The sequence below is a fragment of the Lupinus angustifolius genome, chromosome LG02, assembly GCF_001865875.1.
Source record: "Lupinus angustifolius cultivar Tanjil chromosome LG02, LupAngTanjil_v1.0, whole genome shotgun sequence".
Lineage (NCBI taxonomy): Eukaryota > Viridiplantae > Streptophyta > Magnoliopsida > Fabales > Fabaceae > Lupinus > Lupinus angustifolius.
The window spans coordinates 20,085,861-20,097,464 of NC_032010.1; the positions used below are offsets into that span (position 1 = coordinate 20,085,861).

Genomic DNA, 11,604 nt, shown 5'->3' on the forward strand with positions numbered 1-11,604 from the left:
TATATCCCTTTATTACATTTATACAAACATATTGTCAAGGAAGGAAATGTGTAGAAACTGAAATTATGAAGCTTGGGACATTTCCACATTTTAAATTCCTATATGGTATAATTTGGACATGATCCATGATTGGGATAACAGTAGTTTCTCTCATTAGAACTTTTTTTTACTACCTATAGCATTTTTTTATCTTTTGAGTAAGAAAGTTATATTTTTAGGATATCTGATTATCTCTTCAAATAAGTGTTTTTTCAAATAATTGAATTTTTAATTTTTTTTGGTCAATTATAGAAATCTAATAGAGTCTTATATCACTGGATTATTCTCCAATAGTATTTGTGATGGAAAATTGCTAAACCAAGAAGCAGGTCCAGCAAATATTTCGTGAGGAAGAAAAAGTGTTTTATATGCGTGCCCTTCAACAAACGGAAATCAAGTTTGTCTTGTCCCTAAAATCCAAATAAATGCCGTTAATAATTATACTCACCTTAGTTGGCCATGCCTATCCTCGCGTATCTTATGACTCACCTGTCATGACAGCATGACTTATAGGAAAATAATAAATAATTCGATCGAACCATGAAAGCACGCCTCATAAACCCATTGAATTTGGTTCATAGATTCGAAAAGCAACACGTTAACAAGCAAGCTGGCACCTCCACTACTACCTCACTCCACACACCATCCCCCGAATTATACTTTAATTGACTTCAAAACTAGAGACTATCACATGTATGAGAGTCCTACTTATTGAAATTTGAGGAAAATAAATAAACATAATTTTATATCTATTCAATAAGTAGAAAGATAATTTCATTGATTTGTTAACCACCATTGACTCCCAAACAAGAGTAATATAAATCAATAGTGAATGATATAATGACAATTGACAATGTAAAGTGTACAAATTTTAAACTTAAACAACAATCTTATGAGCTATACATGGCAAAACTAGTGGATGAAGAAGTTTTCTATTACTTCCCTTGGCCTTCCTTCGTATGTATGCCAATCTTCTTCTACTATATATACCTGCTACCACATCCTTCTTCTCAACACCTCACCTTACAACTGCTTACTTATTACACTGTTTCCTTCTATCTCTCTGTACAAAATACAAATGGCCCCTCTTGCATATTCAAGCATTCTCTTAACCCTATTTCTCACACTCTCTCTTTTTCATTCTAGCTTAGCTGCTAGAAAACTAAGTGAGTCAGACCAGGAACTACAATTGTTCAAATACCACAAAGGCCCTCTTCTCAGTGGCAAAATCTCAATCAACCTCATATGGTATGGAAAATTCAAGCCATCACAACGAGCCATAATCTCAGACTTCATAACCTCCCTTTCTTCCTCTCCATCCAAACCCACATCACAACCTTCTGTTGCTAAGTGGTGGAAAACCACCGAGAAATACTACCACCTCACCACCACCAGAAACAACAAGTCACCAAACCTAGCTCTTTCCCTCGGTACCCAAATCCTTGATGAGAACTACTCTCTTGGAAAATCACTCAATGATAACCAAATCTTGAAGCTTGCATCAAAGGGTGCCCAAAAGAACGCCATCAACGTTGTTCTCACAGCCGCTGACGTAACCGTTGATGGGTTCTGCTCCAGCAAGTGTGGGTCCCACGGTTCCTCGGCGGGTGCTCGTATCAATGGAAAGAGGTACAAGTTTGCATATATATGGGTTGGTAACTCTGAAACACAGTGCCCTGGTCAATGCGCGTGGCCTTTTCTTATATCACTGGATTATTCTCCAATAGTATTTGTGATGGAAAATTGCTAAACCAAGAAGCAGGTCCAGCAAATATTTCGTGAGGAAGAAAAAGTGTTTTATATGCGTGCCCTTCAACAAACGGAAATCAAGTTTGTCTTGTCCCTAAAATCCAAATAAATGCCGTTAATAATTATACTCACCTTAGTTGGCCATGCCTATCCTCGCGTATCTTATGACTCACCTGTCATGACAGCATGACTTATAGGAAAATAATAAATAATTCGATCGAACCATGAAAGCACGCCTCATAAACCCATTGAATTTGGTTCATAGATTCGAAAAGCAACACGTTAACAAGCAAGCTGGCACCTCCACTACTACCTCACTCCACACACCATCCCCCGAATTATACTTTAATTGACTTCAAAACTAGAGACTATCACATGTATGAGAGTCCTACTTATTGAAATTTGAGGAAAATAAATAAACATAATTTTATATCTATTCAATAAGTAGAAAGATAATTTCATTGATTTGTTAACCACCATTGACTCCCAAACAAGAGTAATATAAATCAATAGTGAATGATATAATGACAATTGACAATGTAAAGTGTACAAATTTTAAACTTAAACAACAATCTTATGAGCTATACATGGCAAAACTAGTGGATGAAGAAGTTTTCTATTACTTCCCTTGGCCTTCCTTCGTATGTATGCCAATCTTCTTCTACTATATATACCTGCTACCACATCCTTCTTCTCAACACCTCACCTTACAACTGCTTACTTATTACACTGTTTCCTTCTATCTCTCTGTACAAAATACAAATGGCCCCTCTTGCATATTCAAGCATTCTCTTAACCCTATTTCTCACACTCTCTCTTTTTCATTCTAGCTTAGCTGCTAGAAAACTAAGTGAGTCAGACCAGGAACTACAATTGTTCAAATACCACAAAGGCCCTCTTCTCAGTGGCAAAATCTCAATCAACCTCATATGGTATGGAAAATTCAAGCCATCACAACGAGCCATAATCTCAGACTTCATAACCTCCCTTTCTTCCTCTCCATCCAAACCCACATCACAACCTTCTGTTGCTAAGTGGTGGAAAACCACCGAGAAATACTACCACCTCACCACCACCAGAAACAACAAGTCACCAAACCTAGCTCTTTCCCTCGGTACCCAAATCCTTGATGAGAACTACTCTCTTGGAAAATCACTCAATGATAACCAAATCTTGAAGCTTGCATCAAAGGGTGCCCAAAAGAACGCCATCAACGTTGTTCTCACAGCCGCTGACGTAACCGTTGATGGGTTCTGCTCCAGCAAGTGTGGGTCCCACGGTTCCTCGGCGGGTGCTCGTATCAATGGAAAGAGGTACAAGTTTGCATATATATGGGTTGGTAACTCTGAAACACAGTGCCCTGGTCAATGCGCGTGGCCTTTTCACCAACCCATATATGGTCCACAGAACCCAGCATTGGTTGCACCAAACAACGACGTGGGTCTTGACGGAATGGTCATAAACGTGGCGAGTCTATTGGCTGGAACTGCCACCAACCCTTTTGGTAATGGATACTTCCAAGGACCAAAAGAGGCTCCTTTGGAAGCAGCATCAGCATGCACTGGGGTCTATGGTAAAGGTGCTTACCCTGGCTATGCTGGGAACCTTCTGGTGGACCCCACAACTGGTGCTAGCTACAATGCAAATGGAATCAATGGCAGGAAATATTTGGTGCCAGCACTTTTTGACCCTAAAACTTCATCTTGTGCCACACTGGTTTAACACACCAAAGGGTGGTGTGTCATGAATCCAAGAGTCACTATTATGTTTGAATATGTATTTAGGTGTTATGGAATGAAAATTCTTTTATTCGTTCATTCATTTGTTACATGTTGGAATAAAAAAGTTAAAATATGAAATTTATTTATTTTTCTTCTGTACACACTGATGATGATGCCATGAGTGCATGACTTACATGGTTCGATACTAAACATTTCTTTTAAACCAAAAAAAAACTAACGAAAATAAATTATTATGTCTCTCCATTATTCTTATAATTGAGGTTGTTTATATTATAGGTTTGTGAATCAATAAAAGGAGAGTAAAGGCAAACATTTGAAACTTGAGTTTGTAAAAAAATTGGTTGGTCAAACTTCATTCATTTATTTAAACGAGTCGTGTGTAAATCTTGTATTTCGTTTATTTATAAATATGAGATGAGTTTCACTTTTCTTTTGGGGTTGGCTTATCAGTTGAATGAAGATTTGAAGTTTTTGAACTGGATTTGGTTTGAAGATTAAGCACCTGCAAGAACAGAATAATTTGTCAGAAGAGAAAGCAGAGGAGCAGGGTGAAATGATGGTTGAGAGAAGGGTGAGATGAGGGCTGGGCTGCTCGCCGGTACTGGAGAGTCCAGTATTGACCCTAGATTTTAACATGTGGAACTTATAAATATTTAATAATTCAGATTTTTTTTTATTTTTAAATTAAAAATTAACAAAATCATGTGTCTCCTTACTTTTCAATACCGGAGAGGAGTCCAATTCGGTGAGATGAAGGGTGAAATGATGGTTGAGACTTGAGAGAAGGTGATGATGCAAAAAACCAGTTTTTTCATGCTTATCTTGTTGCCAGGCGACAAATGTGAATGGCATGTAGGTGGATAGTGTAAGTCCCACATGGCCTATGGATTAAACAGCTGTTTGGCTAATATGGATGATTTGGAAAATGAAAATTCGGTAGCCCTTTTGACATTGATGAACTTGTTGAGGTGATTGAAAGTTGTGATAGTAATAAGAGTAGTCTAGGATGTGATGGGTTTAACTTTATGTTCATTAAAGAATTTTGGCTTATTTTGGATGAGGATTGGTGATGTAATTTAATGAGTTTCATATTCATGCTTGGCTGCCCTCTGGTTTCACTTATTTTATGACTTTAATTCCAAAAGTTAAAAATCCACAAAAGCTACGGAAGTTCAGGCCTATATCTTTGAGGTGTTGGAATAAGATTGTTCCAAAAATGTTGAGTGTCAGATTGAAATTTGTGTTGGCACCTTTAATTTTGTATACTCGATCAGTTTTCTTAGCTAATACACAAATTATAGATGAGGTTGTGGCTTTGACTGAAGTGGTAAAGAACATGTCATCTTAAAAGTTGATTTTGAGAAAGTATATGATTGTGTAAGATGGTCCTTTTTGTTTTGGATCCTATGATAAAGAATATGTCATCTTAAACTGTTTTACATAGAAGGATCGCAGCAGGTTCAGCTTTCTCTGCTTCACTTGAAGGTGGACTTCTCTTTTATTGGCAAATACTCTTCACTAAAATTGCAACTATGATAATTTACAATGGAGAGATATGAATGTGAATAGAAAGTGTATCTTCTATGGTGCTGTGGTAGAATTTTTTGATCATTTATTCTTGTTGTACATGTTCATTTTACTCATGGGCTCATGGCTTTGGTGTTATCCTATAGCTGCTAGTTCGATTGTTCAACACTTCACTTTGCACAAATCCTTGTTTCGTGGATTAGCCAAGAAAAATAGATATTGTTCTACTTTTCTGCTATATGATATTTATGTAATGTCATCTTAAAAAATTTATGATTGTATTATTTATTATTTATTATTCATTTATATTATTTTTATTTGAGTTAATAATCATTGAAAATAAATAAAAAATGATATGTGGGTAATATATCTATTACATTATCTAATATTCATTTATATTACTATTACATTATCTAATATATCTTTTTCTCCTTTTCTTAGCCATATGACAATATAAGTTTTTGTAGTGTATTTTTACCTTTTTTTTGTATTACATTATTTTTCATTATATGACTAAAGAACTGATATCTTTCAGATATATGATTATCTTTTTCAATAAGTAACACTTTTATTAATTGAACTCTTAACTTTCTTATCACTCTAAATATCTAATAAAATCTTACATCATTATCTCAATGTTTTGTATTCGTAGTATGTCTTTTGGCTTTCCCGCACATGTTAAGAAATTCTTTAAAAACATTATATTGAGAAACAATGCACTTATAGTTCTTGGAAAACGAGATAATCTATTTCCCATAAAAATATTTAATGAATTCTTTATCACGTGCCTAACGGCACATCATATATTAGAAAAACCTTAGTGTTTATTACTATATATAAAGCAATTATGTTTTGTGACATGCCACTTGATATTGAACACTTGGGATGTATATACCATATTTGCTATCTGGCTCAAAGTCATGTGATTATACTTTGTCATAAGCACTACAGTACCACATTTAGTTTCATATCTATAAATAATGTAGGAGCACTTCGTGTCTACTGACGAATATTGTGATACTACATATTCAATTTTTATATATTTTATTTTTTGAATTAAAATGTATTTTTGTGTTCGATGTACTTTATATTATTTATTATTTATTTTTACGACAATGTTTAATTTAAGGTGAGACATATGGTTAATTAATGTATTGGTGGTAGTTGTTTAGGATTATATAGTTTTTTTGTAAAAATTAAATATTGTTAAAGGCAATATAGGAAATCAAAACTATATCATGAGGGAAGTTATTTCAAGTTTTGGCTTTATGCATAGTATAGATATCATTGAATTATTAATATGTATGCAAATGTGATTTGAAAAAAATGTGTTTAGTAATAATGTTTTCTCAATATACTTTTTTTTCTTCAAATTCCTAATGATATTCATTTTAAATTTTTTTTATGATTTTAACATTTTCAAATATTTAAGTTCTAATTAAAAATAATATTAAGGTTACTAATCTGAAAATTTAAGTAACTACAATTTTTTTGTAAAGTGTAACTACAATTTTTTTTGTAATGTGTAACAACAATTTTTAATCATGTCTGGTACAATGTAAAATCTATTTACTTAAAAATAAATAATTCAGAATAACATTTTCAATATTTATTTCAAACTCAAACATTTTTCTTTCTCAATGTACACTAAAATAATATTTATACACTAAAAATGTTAGATTTTAATATTTTTAAAAATGTAAACAGAACTTTAGTATTTATTATAAAACTTGTTTTTATTTAACAATTTATAACATTTATTGTTTTTTATATAACATTTATTAAACTATTCATAACATTCATTATTTTATTAATATATTCCTTACAACTTATTAATGACAAAATAAACGTTGCTTCTTTCAACTGGCTGGCCAAGTCAATTATCAGAGTTTGAGTATTGCAGTGAAAAATCGATTTTTTTTTGCTTCTCTTTACCCAAGTTTTTCTCCTTTTGCAACTTCATCACGTTATTTTGGCTTCTTTTACTCTCTACACTACAATTACTTACTCTTCTTTGTGTTCTCTTTGTTGCTGTTTGGTGTGTTGAATTTTTGGTCTGTTGTTGGTGGGTGAATGATCCTTGTATTGTTCCTTTACCCTTTCTCTTTTTTATTTCTTTTACCATTCCTTTTGTCGGTGCATTTGGCTGATTTTCCCGTGAATGCTTATATAATTCAGGTTCTGGAACAAACTCTGAACACTTTAGTACTGGTAAATCTCCTTTGTTTCTTTTCTTAACAACCCCTTTAGTTTATAGATTCATGAGTCTGAGCATGGGTATGGCGAAAAAAATAAATAATCTGGGAAATGTTAATTCCCTTTAGTTTTGATGACCCTTTTCTTTTTCTTCTTTCAATTTTTGTTAGCAATTGTCTAGCGTGTTGGGTTTATTTATGAATGGTTTGGACTGCATAAAAATGTTAGCATTCTCCTAAGCTTATGTTAGCTGTGTCTGAAAAAAAAGTGATTTGGCATTTCTATTCTTCCAACCGTATGTAGGTTGTCTTTGTGAGATGAACATGTAAAGCTTTAAAATTTATTATATTCTAGATTTGTCTCATTTAAATTCAATGTCTGCAACATTTTTTTTTAAAACTCCAATTAAGTATCTTTTCTAACCCTTTTCAAAGGAAATACCTTTACCATTTATTTGAAAAATCTGTTGTTTGAATAATTCATGCTGTATGGTTGTGACAGATGTTTTGGAGACTATTGAATCTGTTCATTTAACATGCTATATTCCTTTTTTTGTACTCAGAGTTCCATTTTCCGGTATGCGGATTCATATCAGTTTTTGATTCCTAACCAGAAACTTAACAAAGCACAATTTCCTTCTTTCGCAGAGGGTATGGAAGCAACACCTGATTTTTGTAGTTGGGATGAATTAATACCAGACGCACTAGGGGTGATCTTTACCCATCTTTCTCTCCAGGAAAGACTGACAATTGTGCCAAGTGTATGTAAATCATGGGCTAGTGCAGTAGCTGGACCTTACTGCTGGCAAGAGATTGACATTGAGGACTGGAGCAGCTATTGTGAGCCTGACAAACTTGACCGGATGCTTGAGATGCTAATCACAAGAAGCTCGGGATCCCTTCGCAAGCTCTGTGTTTCTTGTATCCAAACCGAGAGGATATTCGCTTTCATTGCTGAAAAGTAAGCAGAATTGCACAGTTTCAATTTACATGACCCATTATTTTATGTTTGCTGCAGTTTGGAGGAAGTCTTATCATCTTATGATAAAATATTTCATTGATTGTTGAGCTCATTGCAAAAAGTAGAATAATTTTATAGGTTTAATGCCACAGGTTTGCATTCCATTAAATAATCAGTGTCTTTATTCAGTTATGCTGATATTTCCTTTCTCACACATCTTGAATTATAAAATCAAATCGATGTAGTACTAGAATTCGTTTAGGTGGTTTTGGCTAGGTTTTGTTCTATTTGCAATTTTTCTTATGTGGTTTTTACTCTTTTGCCAGTGCTGGCTCCGTCCGAACATTGCGACTGCCAAGATGCAATATGAGTGATTCTATGGTGGAACATTTTACCGGAAAGCTTTCCATGCTTTCTTTCTTAGATGTGAGCTACTGCATTAAAATTGGCGCTCATGGACTTGAGACAATTGGCAAGAATTGTAAGTTGCTAGAAGGCTTTTGTCGGAACATGCATCCAGTAGAAACTGCAGGTAAGGCCTTTGAAGACAAAGAAGCAATTGCCATTGCCTCCACTATGCCTAAGCTCAAGCATCTTGAAATGGTTTACCATCTCATCAGCACCGAAGGTGTTCTTCAAATTCTTTCAAGCTGTCCTAAGCTCGAGTTTTTGGATCTGAGGGGATGTTGGGGTGTCAACCTTGAAAACATCTCGGTGGAGCAGAATTTTCCAAAAGTGAAGGTTTTGGAGCCTCTTGTTCTAGACTACTATGAGAGTGATTACTGGGAAGATTTCTCAGAATCGTCCGAGTATTTAGCCTGGGAATTTGTGGCTGGTGACATGAATGCATACTATGATGATGAAAGTGACATTGATGATGGGATGTTGGACGATGAAGGACGATTAGAGGAGCTCGAGTTCAGATTTTATCAAGGAATAGAAAACGCTGCAATGTTTTGGCCTCCATCTCCATAAGTTGTATTATTATTTCCAGGTGTATTGAATGTTTTTATATTTTCAGTAACTAATGCTTCTACTCTTGACTTTTTATGCATTATGTGTATCCATGAAAATGAAATAGTTTTGCAAACCTTCCTTAGTTTTTGTTTAGTGTTTGGCTGACAAAGAAAAGGACAGCTCTTGAACTTTTTTTCATGTGGAGTAATATGATTTCTCAGGGCCAAGGAGAAAATAGAAAAGTTGGTTGGTAACGGAGAGTGGACAAGCTGGTTAAATTTGTTTCACATTTCAGAATCCTATGGGAGAGATATTCTTGCATGCAATTAAACAACAACCTGAGTACATTTGGTTAATTTCAACATTAATTAATAGTTATTTATTATCGTCATCTATAGTTAATGTTGTTTTTGGTATAGTGTATCCAACTTAGATGCATAAATTTTATACAAGAATTTTCCTTGTTTTGGAAAAGGAAGGAGAAAAGGATCATCCTGTTTTCTCACAACTACATGATTCTAACTATGGATGCCTAAGTGTCAGTTTAGGAGTTCGTTTTTGGAGGGTAAGAGAGAGAAGAGAAACATTTGGGAGCTATAAAATATACTTATAAGATGTCTCCCAAACCTTTTCTTTTCCTCTCTTGTCCTCCAAAAATTAACTCGCAAACTGTCCTTTCAAATCCAGACGAATAGTTGTGAAACATTGTTATAATTTGCTTAGACCTTGATTAATGATAGAAAGTGTGTAAAATCGAAGAGCAGAAAATTGATATGAACACAATGGTGGGTTAAAGAATATTTAAACTCTTAAGTTTTAGTAAACCATTTTTTACCTTGATAGTTTTCACTGCCAGCAACATTTCTAGTCAAATAAGATGTAGATGTGAATCACGCATTTATTATGCTGCGTTAATGTTTCAAGGAATGTCACTAATGGATGTTATGCTCATATTATTGATCTTCATCACGTTGTGTTTACTTTTCACTATCTTTTGTATGCTGCCAGTATCCTGGGTTTTAACTTCTATATAAAATTGTAGCTTGTAGTCACATGATTACATGTGATCAATGTTTTTGGATTTTGTAGCCTATAATGATTTCATCCTTTGAAACTTGTGTCTCACTATTGTTTTTGAGAGTTCAGAGAGTGCCATTAAATTTGGTCTGCCACATGCTTAAGAAGTTCAAAAAATAACTAACCTATGGTTATGATTTTCTTATCATATCATTGATCATATAGGATAAGCTTTGAGCAAATAATAAAGTTGTTGCTTATTAAGTCATTGATTCAAATCCTGGAGATATTCTTTTCCCGCTTGTATGGTAAGACTAAGTATATCTTGCTAAGATTTTATCTCAAAATCAATTGATAATGAGAGATATAGTCTAATAAATATTCAAATCATGCTTAAGAGAATGGGGCAGATGATATCAAACTTATTTCTCAACACATCTTATCTCTTAAAACCTCATTAAGTGGGAGACTCATGCATGTATCGAACCCTTTATCATTGATCATAAAAGTTCCATTTCCTTGATTAATCTCCCCAAGACATTCTGATTGGCAGATTTGTGATGTAGGATGCAACAATTGAACTGGCAAACTGGTATCTAATTGTTTGTTATCTTTTTCTTCATGGCCTAGCATCTTTAATAAATTTATTTTCTAGTTTACCTAATTATGGATCAAAAGTTGGAGAATTTGTTTGTCCTCATTGTCTAACTGTGTGATAAGAAAGTTGCAGGACCACCAAGTCATATTTTGATATTTTTTTACACTATCACATATGGTGTCTGTTCCTTATTGCCAGAATTGATACACAAGAATATATATTTTTGCCATGAGTATGAGGTGCCTCATCACATAGAGTACGTCTGTTGTCCCACACTATGAAGCACGGATTCATCAAATACCCTCACGTGTCAGTGTCCGATACGTATCCGACACGGATACACTCAGATTTGCGAAGGATATGTATCCATAGAGTATCCAAAAATTAAAAAAATAAAATAAAATAAATAAATATTAAGACACGTATCCATTTCATTTTCAATAAAATATAGGATATATGGATTCGTTTTCAGTAAAATATAGGATATAAAGATTCGTTTCCAATAAAACAGGATAAGATAGATTTATTTCCAATAAAACAGGATAAAATAGATTTGTTTCTAATAAAACAGGATAAGATAGATTCGTTTTCATTAAAATAGGATAAAATATATTTGTTATGGAGGGCAATGATTTTAGGATAGATTCGTTTACGTTAAAATAGGATAAGATAGATTTGTTATGGAGGGCAATGATTTTAAATTTCCATTATATTTTTTACTTTGGATATTTTGATTTACACTTATAATTTTATCATATTTTATGTGTTTTTATTATTTTATAGGCGTATCCCTGAACGTATCATATCCTGTATTTTGGA

General features: G+C 33.7%; 3 protein-coding genes across 7 annotated transcripts; all 3 read left to right on the forward strand.

Annotated features, from left to right (window-relative positions):
- On the forward strand, positions 1,034 to 1,789 carry LOC109328092 (protein EXORDIUM-like). The gene has a single exon (XM_019561363.1). The coding sequence runs from the start codon at positions 1,118 to 1,120 to the stop codon at positions 1,787 to 1,789; it is 672 nt and encodes a 223-aa protein (XP_019416908.1). The 5' UTR covers positions 1,034 to 1,117.
- On the forward strand, positions 2,467 to 3,663 carry LOC109338221 (protein EXORDIUM-like). Its single transcript, XM_019575410.1, has one exon. It carries the CDS (start codon positions 2,551 to 2,553, stop codon positions 3,508 to 3,510), a length of 960 nt encoding a protein of 319 aa, XP_019430955.1. The 5' UTR covers positions 2,467 to 2,550; the 3' UTR covers positions 3,511 to 3,663.
- LOC109338235 (F-box protein FBW2-like) lies at positions 6,908 to 9,365 on the forward strand. 5 transcript variants are annotated; one of them, XM_019575441.1, is made up of 4 exons: positions 6,908 to 7,139; positions 7,236 to 7,268; positions 7,901 to 8,213; positions 8,540 to 9,365. In XM_019575441.1, the coding sequence occupies exons 3-4, from the start codon at positions 7,906 to 7,908 to the stop codon at positions 9,186 to 9,188; spliced, it is 957 nt and encodes a 318-aa protein (XP_019430986.1). In that variant the 5' UTR covers positions 6,908 to 7,139; positions 7,236 to 7,268; positions 7,901 to 7,905; the 3' UTR covers positions 9,189 to 9,365. The 5 variants fall into 5 exon arrangements, with proteins under 5 accessions (XP_019430986.1, XP_019430976.1, XP_019430982.1 ...); XM_019575431.1 differs by lacking the exon at positions 7,236 to 7,268 and having other exon boundaries at positions 6,908 to 7,126; XM_019575437.1 differs by lacking the exon at positions 7,236 to 7,268 and having other exon boundaries at positions 6,908 to 7,122.

Bases quoted from the DNA above. Each gene is read 5' to 3' on its own strand.
- LOC109338235 (XM_019575441.1), top strand. From the start codon at position 7,906: ATGGAAGCAACACCTGATTTTTGTAGTTGGGATGAATTAATACCAGAC. The intron at 8,214-8,539 runs GTAAGCAGAATT...CTCTTTTGCCAG, and splicing joins TTCGCTTTCATTGCTGAAAA to TGCTGGCTCCGTCCGAACAT.
- LOC109338221 (XM_019575410.1), top strand. From the start codon at position 2,551: ATGGCCCCTCTTGCATATTCAAGCATTCTCTTAACCCTATTTCTCACA.
- LOC109328092 (XM_019561363.1), top strand. From the start codon at position 1,118: ATGGCCCCTCTTGCATATTCAAGCATTCTCTTAACCCTATTTCTCACA.